The sequence below is a fragment of the Tursiops truncatus genome, chromosome 1 (genome assembly GCF_011762595.2).
Source record: "Tursiops truncatus isolate mTurTru1 chromosome 1, mTurTru1.mat.Y, whole genome shotgun sequence".
In the NCBI taxonomy this organism is placed as follows: domain Eukaryota; kingdom Metazoa; phylum Chordata; class Mammalia; order Artiodactyla; family Delphinidae; genus Tursiops; species Tursiops truncatus.
In genome coordinates this window covers 174155625-174175117 of record NC_047034.1, presented here as the reverse complement: position 1 = coordinate 174175117, position 19493 = coordinate 174155625, and the positions used below count along the sequence as shown (strand labels likewise).

General features: G+C 48.5%; 1 protein-coding gene across 10 annotated transcripts in view; it reads left to right on the top strand.

Annotated features, from left to right (window-relative positions):
• VPS13D (vacuolar protein sorting 13 homolog D) overlaps nucleotides 1-18793 on the top strand; it is a 244693-nt gene extending 225900 nt beyond the window's left edge. For 8 of the 10 annotated variants that reach the window (XM_073795836.1, XM_073795842.1, XM_019930844.3 and 5 more), the window contains 3 exons: nucleotides 2382-2513; nucleotides 13867-14107; nucleotides 15710-18793. In XM_073795836.1, coding sequence (XP_073651937.1) covers nucleotides 2382-2513; nucleotides 13867-14107; nucleotides 15710-15841 — 505 coding nt within the window. In that variant the 3' untranslated portion in view covers nucleotides 15842-18793. The other 2 variants (XM_073795849.1, XR_012327971.1) reach the window with 2 other exon arrangements.
• Nucleotides 18794-19493: the final 700 nt, after the last annotated feature.

The following is a 19493-nucleotide window of genomic DNA, read 5'->3' as shown; positions in this document are numbered from 1 at the left end:
GGATTCCAACGATAAGGAAGTAGGGGTTTATTATGGGAAGAATTCCTTTAACCCAGCTCTCTGTTTCTAGTGATAGTATGTCTAAATCACCCCTTCCAGAAGTATTCCCTATATTTATAAGACCACGAGAGAGACTTCGTTTCCTCCTACGGCAAAGTTGAGCTCGCTCGCTCTCCTGTATCTGTGTGAACAGTGAGCCTTGAATGCCGCGCTGAGCTCCTCCAAGCAGCAGGATCTGAACACTATATCCAACCTTCCGTTGGTGTGTGGTTGATCACGGATGGAGGACCTTGGAAATGGGAAGATAGTTTGCAGTCAGTTGGGGAGGCAGATAAGCAAGTATTTTATCTAAGTGGGATGTGAAGCAGACGTGTTTTGAGCACATGACCGAATCTGACTTGTTTTTGAAAGGGTCATTCTCGTTCCTGTGAGGAGAATGGACAGGAATGGAAACACAAAGAATAAGTTATAAGACTATAGTAACAATCCGTTACAAATCCAGAGATCATTTGTCAGTTATGAGAGAGATGGAGAAATAGCGAGATTTGGGATGCATGTGGAAGTTGAGCCTCTGAACCTCCCAGTAGATCGGGGAGTCAGGACGGAACATTACATTGAAAAATGAGGAGCAGGCTTGTCACATCTTCCTGGGGCCTTTGGGCTTCTGCCACAGTGCCCGAACCCCTTTCAGGAGCTTCAGGGGTGCCTTGGGGAAAAGATACTTTTTTAGCCTGTCCTGGACAGTGTTTGAAATGACAGTCGATGTTTCACTGGGCAAGGAGATAAGAACAGGACTCAGCTACCTGGAAAAGTACACCACGCTCCTTCCCCTGGGTTTCTCTCACTCAGTGTTTTGCAGCATCCTTACACCAGCAGTTGTCAAGCTTCCCTACGAGGGGTGAACTCTGTGAGCGGCTCCCGACACTGCCCTCCGTATTTTCAACCAGTAGTTGGGATCTAAATAGCCAGCAGTGGGCCTCAGTCCTGAAGAAGGAATTGAGACTGTGCACAGCAGGAATATGTGAATATATTAATATCATAGCAATAAAATTGGGTTGTTTACCCATTCCCTTGGTGCAGATGGTCGGAACTTCTTTTTAGTCTCACTTGGAGAACACAATTAGTAGTACTTGGGGCATCCTTATTACTGAACTTTTAAAACATTATCACTGGATGTCTGGTTTTCCAGCCCATATCAAGCATTACCCAGGTCTGGGACTTGAGGCAGCGTGGCCTGATAGGCGGAGTGTTGACACGGGCCCAGGAGGGCTTTGCGTCGTCCCAGGTTTGCAGCTAACCCGCTGACTGTTTCTGTCCATAGCTTTACCCTGATTCGCCCACCAGGCACTTCTCTGCCCTTGCAAGTAAGTCTTTCCACTGCTGTTAGCACACGATCCTGGAGTGCTGATTCAGTGTGTAAGCCTAGGCCTCGCTTGTAGATATGTCTAGAGAGGGGTGTTTTGCTTCAATGGAATCCAGGAACAAATAATGAAAAGTACACCAAGTACAAGGCCGAGGACAGACCAGGCACACTCTTATCAGTCATCTGAAATATGCACAGCCTTTCCAAAACAAATATGGACTCCTGTTTCTAGGAAAACACCAAAAAGTACTTATCAATTACCCTGTATATGGTTTGTGGAGAAAGACAACATCAGCCTGCCCTGAAAGCCACAGCAAAGCAGATTCCTTTGGGCCACGGACAGCTGAGGGCCATGAGTGAGAGCCGCCGCAGAATCCCAGACTGTGGCCTGGGACCAGTCCACGGAGCCTTTCTTCTCCCTCCTGTGATCACTGTGTCCCTCACCCTACACCCAGGCAGCTGAGCTCATCCTAGAAGAAGCTGAGAAGCTTGGTGTGTTCTGACTCATGCCCAAAGCCTCTCACTCTTCTTCCTGACCCTCTACAAGTCCAGAGGTGCCTCTCCTGAAGAGATTTCCTAGAAAAATAGAGTGTGACCAAGTGGAAGTCCAGTAATAATAACAATAACAAGAGCCACTGTTGGTGGATAGCCTACATCCTGTCAAACATGGGCTCGATGGGCATGATTTTGTTTGATCTTCATGGCAGTCCTGTGAGGTGGGTGTCATCATCCTGTTTTACAGAGAGAACTGGAATTGAGGGTTGAAGAAGTTAACTGACTTGTCCACGATCACATAGCTAGAAAATGGCAACGGTGAGGTTCTTGTTCAAAACTGGAGTCTTTAACCACTTTCTTCTAGTGCATTCACGGGTGGTACTAAATGTAGTTTAATTCCGGTCACCAGATTTAGAGTATGTCCTGTGTTAAGTGGTGTTCTTATCTCAGACGAGGAAGGAAGGGAAATCATTTTGACGTTTCACACTTAACCTCTTTGCTTCTTGTCCATTTCCCCACCTAGGACCCAAGCACAGAGGGTACGGAAACCACGGTGCTGCGCAGGGCCGCAGGGCCTGCTTCCCCGCTATTCTGAGAGCCAGGCCGAAGGGCAGGAGCAGCTCTTCAAACTAACAGACAACATACAAGACGAATTGTAAGTTGGAAACCAGCCCTTTCGGTTCACCAGGTTGTCTTTTCTGGCTTTGACTCTGAGAAGTTTCTGTCCGATCTGAGTATCAGCGTGACTCTTAGGCCTTGGAACTGGTCAACAAGATTCCTTGGCCCAGATGTTTTATAGACTCAGATATAACAATGGTTCTCAAACTGAGTTCCATAGCGGGACCTTAACGTTGGCAGTCTCCTTCTAATTAGTTCAGAAAGAGAAGATAAAATGTTCTCAATCTACAGGTGTTTTGCCCTGTGAGACTTTCCTAAACTTCGGTGTTTTGTTGTTTGCTGCAGAATGCTAGTAAAACAAAACAGATAAACAACCAACTGGGAGCTGAAAAGTTTGGAAACGCAACAATGTTCTCAAGGTTGTTCTGTTATTCTTTGAATGTGGAGCCTTATACACTTAGGATCTTGTTATATTTTCAGTTAGTGAAGCTTTTCCTAGTTGACGTGGTAGAACTCAGTATATCACTATTTTAGGACATTCTGCAGAGACTCTCAGCGCAAAATGCTCTGTAACCTAAATAGGCGTTAGAACCACAGTCCAGAGAAAGCAATTAGTTCTGCCTGATAAGTAGCAAAATACTAGTTTAATTTCTCTTAATGCTTATTTATCTTTCTTAAGATAAAGCAAGCTAGGGAGGGTTCAGAGGACCATGAATGTTTTTTGGTTGGTGGAGGATATCTGAAGTAGAGGTGATCTCTCAGGAGAGCCTTCAGTGTCGTTGTTAGAAATGCTGTTAAACTAACCTCATCTCATAGTTTTGTAGCAGTATTTGAACGGGGATATCAAAAGTCAAGTCCAGAATTCATTTGTTGCTTGCTGCATGGGGTGGCGTCTTCCTAGATGTGTTTTTTGTAACTCAAGCTCCTTGCAGTGTTATTGGAAAGTCTCTCAGTGATGGAGGTGTATTACATTATCGTAGTCAGCTCAGCCTGCCATAACAAGACTGAGTGACTTAAGCAACAAAAAATTATTTCTCATAGTCTGAGGCTGGGAAGTCCAAGATCAAGGTGCTGGCTGAGTTGGTTCCTGGTGCAGGCTCTCTTTCCGGCTTGCAGATGGCCACCTTCTGGCTGTGTCCTCACATGGCAGAGAAAGGGTGAGCAAGATCTCTGGTGTCTCCTATAGAATCAGGGCCCCACCCTTATGACCTCATTTAACCTTCATTACTTCCTTGCTCCAAATAGGTGGGGACATAATTCTGTCCATAGCACACATCTATCAGCTCTTTTAGTCTAGCCTCAGCTCTGGCCATCACTCTAATAACCAGAATCCCCAGTGTTTCACTCCAGGGAGGGCTTTATATTCCTGCCTGCCTTCGGTGAGGATTTGGTGCCATGGCTGCCCTATATACCACTTTGCTAATGTAACTTTTGGCCTTCGGATCAGAGGCTCAGAGAGTCTTTCCCCAGGTGTAGCGGGACATGGTGCAGAGTCTACTAGAATGGCAGCTCCATGAGGGCCGCAGTTTTTGTCTGTTCCATTCACTGAAGAATCCTCAGTACATGGAACAGTGCCTGGCACATACTAGGCACTCAACAAATATTTGTTGAATGAATGATAGTTGGAAAGTTGTTGTACGTCGCGCTTTTAATTTTCTTTCCCACTCACCCTTATTCAAGTGAAACCTTGTGAAATTCATTTTCAAGTCAAACCTTGGTCCTCGTGAAATTCATTTTCAATAGGATGACATATGCCAAGAACACAGGGAGAAATTGTGTACTACAGCTAACATAGGCTTGCTCCCAGTGAGATGCATGCATTGAAAACAGAGCCATGGAAAGCTGAAAACCGAAATCAAAATGAAGTCAGTAAAAGAGATTTCATGAAACTCTTAAAATTCATAAGAACTAGGAAAAGATGTTGGCGTGAATGACTTTTGACTCTTAAGATGAAAACCATGTGTCTCTACCCAAGTTTGTGGGTTAAATCTTGCCAGTGAATGTTGAAGAAGCCACATGACCGTAGCCTTCCTCAGTGTACAGGGAAGAAGTCATCAGGGACCTGGCAAATGTTCCTCTGAAGTATCCTCGGTTGTCAGGCTGGGTCTTCACGGTGACGTGAATGTTGGAGGCATCCCTCTGCAAGAAAGGCGTTTTCAGGAGAAGCACAGGAGTGCTGTAGTATACCTGACTTTTATCCTGGAATTGTAATTAAAAACATGTTTAAAGACCCAATTATTTGCATATTTTCCTTCAGAGTTAACCCCTTAAAAGGCTCTTTAATACCTTGCCCTACTGTTCTAACTAAATGTTTCCACATTTTTTTCCAGTTAGACTCACTGTTTCACTTCTGGAAAATATTGTGTAATTACTTCCTGATGTAGTGAAAACCCCGCAAAGTCCACAGTGCCATGGTTACTTCAACTTTGTTCTCCCAGATCAAGTTTCACTTAATTTTTTATTTTATTTAATTAATTAGTATTAAAAAGATAGTTGCTGACATATGATTTAAGGTCTGGCCAACTGAAAAGGCTTCAGTTTCGAATGAATCAATATTCCTCTGATATGTTGCAAAAGTGCCAGTACTTTCCATTTTTCCTAAGTTTGGTTCTGGAATCGGATCCTGGGCTCAGATGCTGTTAAAGTGAAATTGGTTCTATTTATTAAATTAATTTTTCTCTGTAACTAGTGTCTAGTCTGTAGCCAGAAACCTCATTCTCATTAAAAAAAAAAAACAAAGAAAGTACCTATTTTATTTCCAATACACCATCACAGACCAAGTTACACACTAGCAATGTAAGCACCAGGGTGGCTCTTTACCTTTTCCAAAAAGGTGCTTACAAGCAATGCACATGACCTAAGTGGCTGCCCAAACATACTGTTTTCTGGAGTTTATTTGACAATCAGATTATATTTTTAAAATGTAGTTTTAGGAAATAGTATTGGTGAGATTTTTTTTTATTAGATATTATTTTATGCTTTAAAAAAGAAGCTTTCAGTTCTCTATCCCAATTTTAATATTTCGATAGATATATTTAAATATAATTGACTTCCTTTGTAATCCTAAGCATTTTAGTTTATGCATTTAAAATTAGCATTCTTAGAAGGGGATTATGGGCCTCCCCAGAATGCCGACGTGGGGGTCCATGATCCCTGAATATTAAGAGCTCCTGTTCTGATTGGAAATTAGGAGCCTTTCTAAATGTCTGACATTTTAAATTATTATTATTCATTATTTTTTAGTATTGTGACTGTGCTAACAAAAAGAGTCCTTATCCTTTAGAGAAATACGCTGGTATATTTACAGATGAAAGGAAAAGGAATGAACAGCAGCAGCTAAGAACCCTTCAGGGGCAGCAGGACCTGGGAAGTGGTTCCCGTGCAAGACTTTGAAGATGGTGCTTGCCTTCTGGGGACACTTGAAAGTCACCCGTAGGAGGCCACTTGAGTCTAGTCAGTGTCTTGAGGGCTGTCACTGTATCCCTGGGTCACTTGATCTCAGCCGAGCCAGGCAGCTCCCTGGTCCGTTTGGGTTGTGTGCTCATTTCCATCTGTTTGAGTGTGTTCCTCCTCTTCTTTTTTCTCCTTTTTCTTTATTGAGATCTTTTTTTAATACAAAAAAAAGTATAAAAAGTAAGCCAAAATAGCTTATAAACCCACCAGCCAGGTTAGTCTTTTCTCTTTTTGATGAAATAAACTCATGTACATAATTAGCAAATTCAAAGAGTACAGAAAGAAAGAAAATCAAGAGTAAAATTCTCCTTTCTTGGGCTTCCCTGGTGGCGCAGTGGTTGAGAGTCCGCTTGCCGATGCAGGGGACACGGGTTCATGCCCCGGTCCGGGAAGATCCCACATGCCACGGAGCGGCTGGGCCCGTGAGCCATGGCCGCTGAGCCTGTGAGCCATGGCCGCTGAGCCTGTGCTCCACAACGGGAGAGGCCACAACAGTGAGAGGCCTGCGTACCGCAAAAAAAAAAAAAAAAATTCTCCTTTCTTGCCCCCTTTGTAAACATACTGTTTATATATATTTTGTATCCTGTCTATCCTTCTTGAGAAATTGCAGATAGAGATAGAAATCAGAATTTTTTATTTTGAGCACACGTTATAGTGTTGATTCTCATAGCATATAATTGTAAATAAAAACGTTATAGTAATATATGCAGTCTCAAAACAAAAACAAAAGATCAGACCTTTTGAGAAGTGGGATAGAATTCATTGGCTTCCGTTTTCTAGACCAGGAAATAATCTACCAATAACCTTTGACACTTAGAAAATTGGATATTCTTTGATATGCCACTAAATTAAAACTTTCATTTGGTGGATTATCCAGCTACTCTGATAAAAGTTAATGGCTTGTCTTTGCTGTACACCTGAAACTAACACAACATTGTAAATCGACTATACTTCAATAGAAAGAAAGGAACGGAGGGAGGGAGGGAGGAAGGAAGGGAAAGTTAGTGGCTTGCTAATAACAAGTTAAATCAAGACTTCTGAGAGAATTCTTTATCTTTACCACTGGGTAAAATGCATGCAACATCCAAAGTTGTGCACTGGCAAATTCCATTGGACCCTACAACATAAATTCATTGTTATTTTCTGAGACTACATAACACATGAATTTATTGAATCCTACTATGTCCCAGGACAAGTTCACAGTCTAGCAGGGGAAGCAGACAGTATTACCAACTATTTATAAACTTGTGATTGCTTTTTTTTTTTTTGCGGTACGCAGGCCTCTCACTGTTGCGGCCTCTCCCGTTGCGGAGCACAGGCTCCGGACATGCAGGCTCAACGGCCATGGCTCACGGGCCCAGCCGCTCCACAGCATGTGGGATCTTCCCGGACCGGGGCACGAACCCGTGTCCCCTGCATCGGCAGGCGGAGTCTCAACTACTGCGCCACCAGGGAAGCCCTGTGATTGCTTTTAAAATAGAAGTATGGGCCATGTGTTATGGGACCACAAGGGCAAGTTATTAATTTGTGCCTAGAAAGCCAGGGAAGGCTGTTGGCAGTTGATCTGGTCCTGCAGCACAAGGAGAAATGGGCTGAGAAGAGAGAAAGGCATGTACGCAGAGAAGAGTGCTGGGCAAAGGCTCAGAGACAGGAGAGTTAGCGGCATTTCTGGGGGGACTCCAGTTAGCTGGGTGTGGTGGCAGCATATGTGTGGGAGGGAAGGAGCAGAGGTTGGAAAGCTGGAAAGGTGGGTTACAAGGCCAGATTCTGAGAGCTTTTTTTTTAAAAATCCCCCCCGCTTCCCCCCTTGGTGTCCATACAGATTCTGAGAGCCGTAACGGCTTCCTGTAGGCAGTGGTGAGATTTTGAAGAGGATCTCACTCAAAATGACGTTAAAAATGTAACCTTGACAGCAACAGAGAAAGGGATCAGAGTTGGAGAGACTGGGGGCAGGAAAGCACTTAGGAGGCCCTGGGAGTGATCCAGGTGAGCACAGGCTGGCAGAGAAGAAGGGGAGAGGGGACAGGGAGGCAGGCGTCAGTACAGTCAGTAGACTGACCAGGTTTAGAAGCTGAGCGAGGGGTGGGGCTGAGAGGGACTCGAGGGCTGCTTGCCTGGTCGGTTGGATGGAGATGCCATCAACGGCGAGGGGCGGTGCTGGAGGAGGAGAGGATTCGAGAGGCCGTGCTGAGTGTGAGGACCCGTGGGACATGTGTGCCGAGACACTCTGCAAGACCCCAGGCTCAGACACAGGTGTGGGGTCACACCTGGACTTGGGGAGAGACACATGAGGGGCAGGAGCCTGTTCTGGGAGCACTCCTGGAGTAAGACAGCTCTGAACTCCTCTGATTTTGAAATGCCTACAAAGTGAGGAAAATAAACATATATAAATAGAGTTAATAAAGCCAAAAAAAAAAGAGTGGGAGAAAAAGAAAGAAATCAATTGAAAAGGGTAATTGGAACAATTGGCAGAGTTCTCTCTCTCTAAGGAGCAATAATTGGTCCTGAACCTGTTTCCTTGTGGTCTCTTAGAGGGTCACTCATTTTTCCAACCTGCTGAAGCAAGGATCTGTAGTAGACTTCCAAGGGGACCTTCCCCACAGGATTAGGACAACTTAGCATCTGTCCTCAACAAAAGAAATAACAATAGCCACCATTAGTTGGGCATGTAGGTCAGTTCTAAGCATCACAGTGGCCCTAAGAGGAGATATGATGACCCTCGCTCTACACGTGACGGCAAGAAACTCTGAGCCAAGCCATGTGCCTGGTGACAGAGCCAGTTGGCACCTAAGATTGGCTGGTTCCAATGGCACATCAGCCGTGGGGCTTGGAGACAACATTTCTACCTGCCACAGAGCGAGAGGGTTGAAGCTATTGTTGGTCATGTCACTGGTGTTGATGAGAATGCCCTGTGATATCATGGTCTGAGATATTGTCGTAGTGGGTGCTACTTCTGCAGCATTGAACCTTGCCGGGTTCACCCACTGTTAGAACCTGTCATCTTGGAGAATGGTGTAAGCCACGTGCCACAGCTTTCCTTTCTCTCAGAAGAAACTTTCTGAAGTTGATCCCAAGATCAGAATGTCCTCTTTCTCTCCTTAAAGGAGAGTTATGAGTGAAACTTTTAACCAATGTCTAAAAATCCTGTTTTTTATTTTGTGGCTCGTGGGCTCCAGAGCACAGGCTCACCAGTTGTGGCTCACAGGCTTAGTTGCTCCGCGACATGTGGGACCTTCCCGGACCAGGGCTCGAACCCGTGTCCCCTGCATTGGCAGGCGGATTGTCAGCCACTGCGCCACCAGGGGAGTCCCCGCCTGTTTTTTTTATAGAATCATTCGCGGTGTCACGGTGTCTACAGAGCACTGGGCAGCTTCTCTGGTTCTTCATATTTGAAGGGTACAGCTTATCCAGAGGCTGTGTGTCTCTGGCCACATTTTTTCATTCTTCCTCCAAATTAATAATAGGTCAGAGGGTAGAAGGACACACTCAAGATCAACCTGAGACCACATGGCTTTCCTCCCCATGTCATCCCACGAGGGTTTGCAATGGTCACTCATTCATGAGCCAAGAGCAGCCCTGCGTGAAGCGAGGGGGGTACGGGGGATGAAGAGTGGAGAGCCCCGTGTCTAGACTCAGCTCGTGTGAGGCCATAGCTGCTGCCACTCTGGACGAAACCCTGAGCCTCTCAAGTGACGCAAATGAAAGTCTGTGGAGCACAGGCCTTTGCAGGGGACGGCCAGGCAGGGCGGGGGACACCGGGCTTTGACGACAAAGGGACAGAGGCGGGGGCAGATGGGCAGAGAAGTGCTGAGTGCACTCATTGGTTCGACTTCTGTTGTCCCCCTGGGTTTTGGTTCCTCTCTCTCAGTGACAGGTTTGGGGTTGGTCTCCATTACAGGAGGGGACCCATAATCTGGAGCTCAGTTTTAATTATTCTTTGTTGTGGTTTCCAGATTTTGTTTTTTAAAAAATGTATGCTGTAATGATGAAACCCAAAGCCTTGGTCACTGGTTGTGGGAGTTCCAGGGGCGCATCGGGGGAAAATGGACAGAGAGACGCTGTTGGCTAAGTCAGTGTCTGGGTTTTTGCTGAGACCGTGGTCTGGGACCCTGGCACTCCAGCTGAGGCCCCGCTGTCTCCCTTTTCCCTCCTTTCACTTAGACCCTTGGCTGCTTTTGATTTGAAAAGACGAGAACATTTCATGTAAATGTCCAAAAATTACTGTCTGTATTAGCTTCAGGTACGAATAGGGCCCCTGGGCCCACAGAGGAGAGGCCCGTGCACGTTTACAAACTGCTCCTCACCCCTCACATTTCTGTAATGGACGCGAATTCCTTTTATTTATTTACTTATTTATTTACTTATTTATTTATTATTTTTGGCTGTGTTGGGTCTTCGTTGCTGTGCGTGGGCTTTCTCTAGTTGCAGTGAGCGGGGGCTCCTCTTCATTGTGGTGCACGGGCCTCTCACCGTGGTGGGCTCTCTCGTTGCGGAGCTTGGGCTCTAGGTGTGAGGGCTTCAGTAGTTGTGGCACGTGGGCTACAGTAGTTGTGGCTCACGGGCTCTAGCGCGCAGGCTCAGTAGTTGTGGCACACGGGCTTCAGTAGTTGTGGCACGTGGGCTTCAGTAGTTGTGGCTCACGGGCTCTAGAGCGCAGGCTCAGTAGTTGTGGCACACGGGCTTCAGTAGTTGTGGCTTGTGGGCTCTAGAGCTCAGGCTCAGTAGTTATGAGGCACGGGCTTCAGTAGTTGTGGCTCACGGGCTCTAGAGCGCAGGCTCAGTGGTTGTGGCACGTGGGCTTCAGTAGTTGTGGTACGTGGGCTTCAGTAGTTGTGGCGCACGGGCTTAGTTGCTCCGTGGCATGTGGGACCTTCCTGGACCAGGGCTCAAATCCGTGGCCCCTGCATTGGCAGGCGGATTCTTAACCGCTGCGCCACCAGGGAGGCCCGGCCATGAATTTTTTGCCCATGGATTTACTGACTTTGTGACGACAGGTGGTATGATCTCTATCAGATGAAGAACCTGAGCCGCAGAGACAGCAGCTGGCCCAGCCTGGCGGGTCTCCCTGCCCTTCCCTCCCGGCCTGCACGTTCACCACTGTGTGGAGCAGCTTTCACTAGAGCATCCCGGCTCAGAGCCACCCTTCCTCCTTCCTTCCACCCAGAACAGAAGTTGTTCTGGCCTGATGGAGGACTTTGCACTGTCTGTGGCCTCTCGGAAGGGAGTCTGTTTTAAAGAAGTCCAGTTTGGAAAGGGCACTAATAGTGTCAGCCAGTCGGCCCGGGTGTAAGAGCAGCTGCCCAGATGGAAAGGCCTTGGCCCTCTTAGAGGCTGTGCATAAATGTCAGACAGCGGGTACTAAACAGGGTGAGAGTGGAGGCACGGGTGATGGGATAGAAGTACCCCATCTTGTGCTGGACCAGAGGAAAGGTAACAATCCCTACTGGATTTTCAATGCATGTGCTGCTCTCACCCTAATTGCGGTGGCCAACTTCGGGGATCTCCTTTGAGAGCCCATTACAGCCTCGGTCACCATGTGCCCGGCCCACCTGTGCTTAGAAGTCCTAGGCCGTTTTCAGTTTTTAAGCTAGCTTCCCAGCAAGTTCTAGCTGGTCCTGTGATCCTTCCTCTCTTTGTCAGGAAGCTTTTTTCATCTCTCTCTGTCTCTCTGTCTCTTTCTGTCACCCTTTCTTCCCCTGGACCAGCTATTTTAGATTTCAGTTGGTTTCTTTAAATGATACTGCTTGCCCTCTGGATACTGTCAGAGCCCGGGACATGGGAAATTCCGTGCTAAGTGGCCTGAACACCAAAAGCTGCTGGGTATTTCTAATTTTGGCATTGAGACTTTACAAGTCTACATTCTTGGCATTGCCAACCAGTTAGAATAGAACAATAAATCCCAATTTTTGTCATGTGAGGCTGTAATTAAAATGGCAGCTGGAACCAGGCATATTTTCACTGAGTCCTGAGGGGGTGGCCGACTCAGTGGTGGGTGCCCAGGGAGACACGGGGAGCGTAGGGTGTGGACCCCTCTTACATCAGCTTAGTCAGAGAGTCAAATACCTGTCTGGGAAACAAAATGAGAACAAGTAGTTGCTTGGCAGTGCTCTTGACAGTAAGCGACGAAGCCTTCAGAAGTGGGCGCAGGGTGGGCGTGTTTCTCGGGAAGCTTCAGAGAGAACTCGTGAACCCTTGGGCTGAGAGACAAGACGTGTTCAGAATGGGGGGCTCTCTAAGCCCAGAGGTGAGCAGGGACCTGGCGCCAGCTTGGGACTGAGAGAGGACCGGCCTGTCCAGCAGCAGGCAGGCCTGCTCCATCCCAGCAGAGTTTGGCGACTGCTGACCGTGGAACAAAGCCATCCTGGGACCGGGTCCCTGAGCCGTTCCAGGGGAGCCGCGGCTCCAGGCAACTGCGGTGTGGCAATTCCTCTCAGGACATCAAGTCCCAGGGGGCCGGGGCTTGACAGCCAGCCTGTCGTCAGCTCTTAGTATTCTTGCCGTCACCCGCTCCCCTGCGCTGTCCCCCGACGTGGCCGCCCCATTGTGGAAGGCTGTCACAAGATGCGACGGAGGCAGCCAGGCCTGGGAGAGCTGTCACGGCGGTTTCCAAGGGTCACTGCTCTTCATTCAGTAGCCGACCTGAGAGCTTTGACGTGCATAAATTTCCACTTTAAATCTGGGGCTCCAGGGAAGAAGAGATTTTTTTTTTTTTTTCCGGTATGTGAGCCTCTCGCTGTTGTGGCCTTTCCCGTTGCAGAGCACAGGCTCCGGACGCGCGGGCTCAGTGGCCGTGGCTCACGGGCCCAGCCACTCCACGGCATGTGGGATCTTCCCGGACCGGGGCACAAACCCGTGTCCCCTGCATCGGCAGGTGGACTCTCAACCACTGCACCACCAGGGAAGCCCGAAGAGATTTTTTTCTGAGTGGCCCTGAAGCCCCTAGAAGGGATGACTGACAGTTTATGGAAATCAAGATTACAGCTTTACCTAAAAAAGCACTCTGTAACAGTTGAGTTCTGAGAACGCAGTGGTGGTCTCTAACAGTTGAGTTCTGAGAACGCGGTGGTCGTCTCACCAGTGAGTCCCCTGTCCCTGGAGGTGCTGAGCTGAGACCAGGTGACCTCTTACTAGAACTGTGACAAAAAGGAAGTGGACATAGGTACGCACCTGGAGAGGGCGTGCCATCCTCTCGCGGCGCCTAGGTTGGTGACCCATCCGCTTCCGCTTTCCTCGCGTCCGTCACCACCCCTGCCCACGACTTCCAGCCCTGTGGCTGCCCCTCCCCCATCCCATCTTCCCTGTGAACCTTCTCAGCTGCTGCTTCAGTCAGCATTTCAAAGCACTGTATTTCCTTCTTCTGCCCAACGAAGCACTGCGACAGCTTTCTCTAAGCCTTAGGCTATAAAAAGGCCATAAAATTGTTTCTCCTATTGATACACTTGGTCATGTTATGGAGCCCCGCTGTGGAAGGGCCCTGTGCTTCACACATTGGCCTCACAGCAGCCCTGATACACTTGGTCATGTTATGGAGCCCCGCTGTGGAAGGGCCCTGTGCTTCACACATTGGCCTCACAGCAGCCCTGATACACTTGGTCATGTTATGGAGCCCCGCTGTGGAAGGGCCCTGTGCTTCACACATTGGCCTCACAGCAGCCCTGATACACTTGGTCATGTTATGGAGCCCCGCTGTGGAAGGGCCCTGTGCTTTACACATTGGCCTCACAGCAGCCCTGAGAGGCCAGCGTCACTTTTTTTATTCCTGATTTACACACAAGGAGATGGAGGCTCAGAGTGGGTGAGCCACCTGCCCAAGGTGTAGTGAGGGAGGGAGCCTGGCTTCAAGGTCGGAGCCTCGGGCCCCCCTCCTACAGCCTCAGCCTGGAGGAGCAGCTGGCAAAGCTCTGCGTGCCCTTCTCACTCCGCCTCTTTCTCTGCAGCTTCATAGCTGTGGAGAACATCGACAGCTACTGTGTGCTCATCTCCTCCAAGGCCGTCTACTTCCTGAAAAGCGGAGACTACCTAGACCGGGAGGCCATTTTCCTGGAAGTCAAGTACGACGATCTCTACCACTGCCTCGTCTCCAAAGACCACGGGAAGGTGTATGTGCAGGTGACCAAGAAGGCCGTGAACACGAGCAGTGGGGTGTCCATCCCCGGCCCTTCCCACCAGAAGCCTATGGTGAGTGCACCCCTGCCCTATCTCCTCAGCCCGCCGCTGCCCTGCTGATGTGTTTGCCACGTGTGAGGCTTGGGCTGGGCTGTTGTGAGTCCCCAGGGGTCCTGCTTCTTAGTCCCACAGGCAGAAGGCGCTCAGTGTGTGTGGGGTGGGACGATGCCGCTCTCCCAGCTCCACCGGAGGGCGGGTTGCTCAACGCTTGTGCCGCAGTTTCCCACCCATACAGTATGGGCAGGATTACCGCCTCTAATCAGCCGTGAGGACCAGCTGACATGATGCAGGGGGGTGTTTTATTCCTAAAACGGGACTCTTCGGCGCATTGAATCTAAGAAGGCGTTAGAGCACACATTGGCTTCTTCATTGCTTCACCTCTAGAATAATTGGAAATTAACTTTTTTTTCTGCACAAGGAAGCAATATCTAGCATAGGCCCCTATCCACTGTAAAAGCTCAATGAATATCTGTAAATAAACTTTACACTTGACCTCCAAAGGGTACAAGATATTGTTATGGCAGGACTTTTCAACAACACCGCTGCTGTTAATAACCAGCATTCGTTAAGGGTTCACTGTGTGTCAGGCTGGATTCTAGGTACTTCTAGATTATTTAATGTTGTACTGCTGTTGTCCCCACTTGGTGGTCAGGAGGCTCGGTGAGGACAGGTGACTTGCTCGAGGTTATCCGGCCAACACCGGAGGGAGCTGGGGTTCAAACCCACGTGCCTGTGCAGCTCCAGGGCTGGCAGCCTGGACCACTCTGCTGCCTCCGCTCGGAGGGGCTGTTGTTGGCTCGGCAGAAGCACGTGTGAGGGACCCCACCGCCAGCCGTATTCTAACATGGGATTTTTTCATGAAACCAGGTGTTAGCCCTGCTCATTTTTCACCTGGAATGCTAGGATTTTCAAGCCTGCATTCGAGAATGACGTGCCATTCAAAATGGCCCTGCTTATCTCAGTGTTTCCACAGATGAGAAACAGCAACCAGCCTTTTTGGGCCTCTCTCCCTTGACCTTCTCCCTGCCCAGGAATGCGCTTGGGTTTGGTTTGGCTTGTGCAGGCTCCCCTGGGGTCATTGGCTTAGGTTAGGGCCGGTAGATTAATTGAGTTAACACCCAAAAGCCTGAGTATTTCCACAAGTTCCTTTCGGAGGTGGGGAGCTTTGCCCAGCTGCACTTTCGCCCTTTCAAGGCAAGTGAGCTTTCTTGATAAGAAAGGCCTCGAGGGCATTTGTGTGCTTTGACCATCACCAGACTTTAGATTTGAATCCCAAGTCTTTGTGTCTCACCTCAGCTGATCCTCACACCTCGGAGCTGAAACTGGTTCGCAGTTACAGGCAGTCCCAAATGTCAGGTGATTATGGGTCGACTGCACAGTCACCTGGGGAATAAGTTAAAGATACAGATTCCAGAGATCCACCCCAGACCTCGAATCGGCATAACTAGGAGTAGGGCCCTTGGGAATCTGTTTCTTTAAACTACGACCCGTGCTGTTCTGATCCGCAGTCAGGCTGGGAGCTGCTGCCTGGGTGGATTTCAATGGCCCGTGTCCTGTGATTCTGTTTGGCTTCCCACCTTGGGGGCAGGTTACTCATTCTGTCCTTTTCTTCAGGTTCACGTGAAATCAGAGGTCCTTGCTATCAAGTTATCACAAGAAATAAACTATGCAAAGAGCCTTTACTATGAACAGCAACTTATGTTAAGACTCAATGAAAACCAAGAGCAGTTGGAGCTGGACTCCTGAGAAACCCCAGCTGCTGGAGGGACACTCCCAGACGTAGACCCCAAACCAATCAGGAGGAGAGAGGCCCGTGGGCTTGGCTTAAATTAGAGGAAACCAGAATAAGGTTTGGGGGGATGCTATCAAGAGGGAGAGTAAATACTGGTGAGGGAGGTTACAAATGGAACCATATTAATTTGTGGGGCAGGGGGTTACTTTAGATTATGGGGAGGTAATTTTTAAGAGGCATTGGTTGAATAACGTTTAAAACAAAGAAAGTGTAACTGAGATCAATCTAATTTTTAGATTGCCCTGTATTTTGTTAACATGTATATATGTACAACTGTGTGTCTGTAAATACGTAGGAGCATTTCTGAACAGGGCCTGTGATGTGTGTAAAGGTTTGTTAACTGTAAAGTAATATAAAATTATATTGGATCTTCTATTGCACTAATTCTACACGTCTCATTCAGGGTACTGTCCGTGAAGAGGGATTCTTGGAAGCTGCAGAATGTTATGCCTTAGTTTGGGAAACTAGAATATTCACGGTTAGGTGGGCTGAGGTGAGGGGGCAGGTGCGTCAAGAGCGATGCCTTTGAAACCTGTGCTCATCCCGGCTGGAGCTGCGAACCGAAGGGTCTAGACCCAGAGGCAGCCCTTGATGAGGCCTAGGGGAGTGACTCGGACACATCTTTTATTTATTTCTCCCCCAGTTTAAAGATAGTTCTTAAGAGTGTCACAAATTATTTTTTATCTGCCTGTCTCACTGGCTCTCTCCTGACTAGTCTTGCCAGACTTTGAGGTAAAACTGTGAGGTGTGTTCTGTTACCACGCACACACACACGCCAGCATTATAAGGTTTCCTTGGGTTATTATCAGAGAGGCCAGTTTGAAACATTGGTAGACGCTGATAACTTAGAAGGGAAAAAAATCCCGTAGGACTGTTTAACAGATCAGAAATCCACAAATTTATCAAAAACCCACAGCGAGAGTGTTCCCTCTCCTGAGCAGCTGCAGCAGGAGGTCCTGGGACTCTGTTCTCCTTAATAAAGCTCCAGGCAGCCACCCAGCCCCACAGCCCTGGGGACGGGCGACAGCAGCCCTGGAGTGAGAAGGCAGGGAGAAGGAGAGAGTCTTAGAAAAGGGAATGAAATCTGAGTGCTAAAAAGCTGTTCTTGTAAGTTTGGGGCCAAGATTTGGCCAAAATATCTCTTGCCCTTGGTTTTAAATTCCACCCGGTGGCAAGGCCTAGACCGAGTGTCTTCTCCTTCCTGGGTCTTGTTTCTGTGGTTTCTCTTTTCTGTAAGGAATAACCAAGGTAGGGAGAGGGGAGGCCTAGAATGAATGACTAGCCTTGTGATTTTTAATTTTTATTTTAATAAATCTAGTCAGTCTCTACAACCATGTCTCACGTAGCTGAGATCTAAAAGGACCCATCGGATCAGTGGATGCGTGGAAGGTATTGGTGTTTATGACTCATGACCCAGATCCTTCCAAAACACAAATGAAGCTAATCTGTCTTTCTCTCCCCACTCGGGGGTGTGTGTGTGTGTGTGCGCGCGTGTGTGTGTGTGTTTTCAAAGAGCTTTAACCCAAGTGCTTAGTGCTCTGGCAAAATAGTGTTTTCAGGGCTCGTCTTGAACTCCAGGATTTGTATATAGTCTTCCCTAAACTCTGGGTTCATGGACTGCAGAATTGAAGCCCAGCTTTTGAAGGGTCGGGGTGGGTTTTTGGTCCGTCGGTTGGTTGGTCCTGCTGGGCCACAGCCATGTGCCAGGTGCGGCTCCCTGCAGGCTTCTTGTCTTCCTCACGAGCCTCCCACCCCGCACCCCACAAGTTTGGCTTGTGGTTTTTGTCATCAGTAACGCACTGCCTGAGATCATGACCTCTTAACGATGAGACTCTCAGAGGGTTGATGGTTTGTGTCAGTGAGCCTTCTGTCACTTTCTGGAATGAAGTCACTTGGGAGTTCTGTTGGATTGAGGAGCTTGGTATGACTAAGGAAGCCTGACTTTGGGCCCAGCAGCAACCTGTGTTCTCTGCAGCTCTGCCCATGGGAAGTTGGTTGAGGGCTGCGCTGTGGAATGGTGCTTCCAGGAGACTCCAGAGGGGTGTTGAGATGCCCTCCTCCCGGCTCCTTTCTAAATCTCATCAGCCCTCGAAATACAATAGTTGCTCATCTCCCTACTGCACAGCTCCCCCCTGATGTTTGCGCCTTGGAAGAGGCAGATGTTAAAATGGGATCCAAAGACCAAATGGGGCGGGGTTGGGGGGTGGGTGCCAGCTAAGAGCTTCTCAGGCTCCTCCGCCCTCGCAGCCCTCGTGCCAGGCCTGGTGATGGTAAGGTTTCAGGGGCTTTGGACATAGTTTCCTGGTTTGCCAGGAAAAAAATCCAAAGCTTTGGAGGAAGCAGGCCCTGGCTCTGGCTTTTCAATTGGCATTTAGCCAGCGATGTCTGAGACTTCGTTAGGATAATTTCTGCCGATTTTCTTGGTGCCTCAAGTACCCGGTTCCTCTCCGAGGAAAGTAAAATAAATTGAATTAGGAGAAATTGGGCAAGCAGAAAGCAAAGCCCCCTCGATGCCTTGACCCAGCACAGCTGGCCGCATCACCACCTGGCCACAGCTGCTTTCCTCACCCACCAGAAAGGCTGGCTGTTCTGTGTTTCCCACACCTGGGCCTGCTCACCACTGACTGGGAAACAGAAACATGGCCTCTTAGCGGCCCGAGTACCTCACCGTGGTGGAGACGCACCTCGGGGTTTGGAAGGCTCCTGGGCCACTTTGTTTTTAAGCATCATCTGTGCCTCAAAATACCATAGTAGCTGCTCGATAATACTCTGAAAATAAAGTATCTGGGTCTCCACCGTGTGAACACTCTTACACTCACCAATCTGTTGAGACTCTCGAATCTGTTTCTCATATCAGAGTCGTTATTTTTCTTCCTGTGGAATAAAATGCTCTGTTGACTTCCAAACATGTTGTTTCCTTCTGGTTTCTTGCTGTCCCGTAGATTGTAGAACCATCGCCAATGACAAATGCCAAACGTATTACAACACGTGCAGTCACACGCAGCCTTTCCCTCACTCCGGGCAAGCGTGTTCCCGGGCCAGCCCTGCACCTTGGGCCTTGCATAACTTCCCAGAGTTGGCAGCTCTTCCCGTCAGCCAGACCCGGCTTCGTGTTGGCTGCGCTCACCTCACCACTCTGAGGTTACTGGTCCAGGCCTGGCAGGATGGAAGTTGTTTCTGAGGAGGAGACTTCAGCAGGAGCAGGATTGGTTACGTTCAAGGTGCCTCCTTGATATTACTGGACAGGTCAAGCAGGCAGCCGGGCGCTGGAGTTCCAGGGATGAGTCCAGGCCAAAGGCATAAGATTGGGAGTCATCATGCAAGTGACAAGTGGAGCCTGGATGAAATATGAAATCCTCAGAGGAGTGGGGCAGTGTGGGGAGGGCAGCAAAGAAAAAAGGTCCAAGAGCTGAGTCCTGGGGGGTCCCTGAAGTTTAAGAGTTTAGGCAGGTGGAGGGGAGCAGCAAAGGAGACAGAGCAGCGCCTTCCATAGTCGGGTGTGAAACCAGGAGGGCGTGGGGTCCAGAAAGGTCCACAGAGGAGGGAGATGAACTATCGAAGGCTGCTGATTAAGTAGGATGAGGACCAACAGTTAACACTGGATTT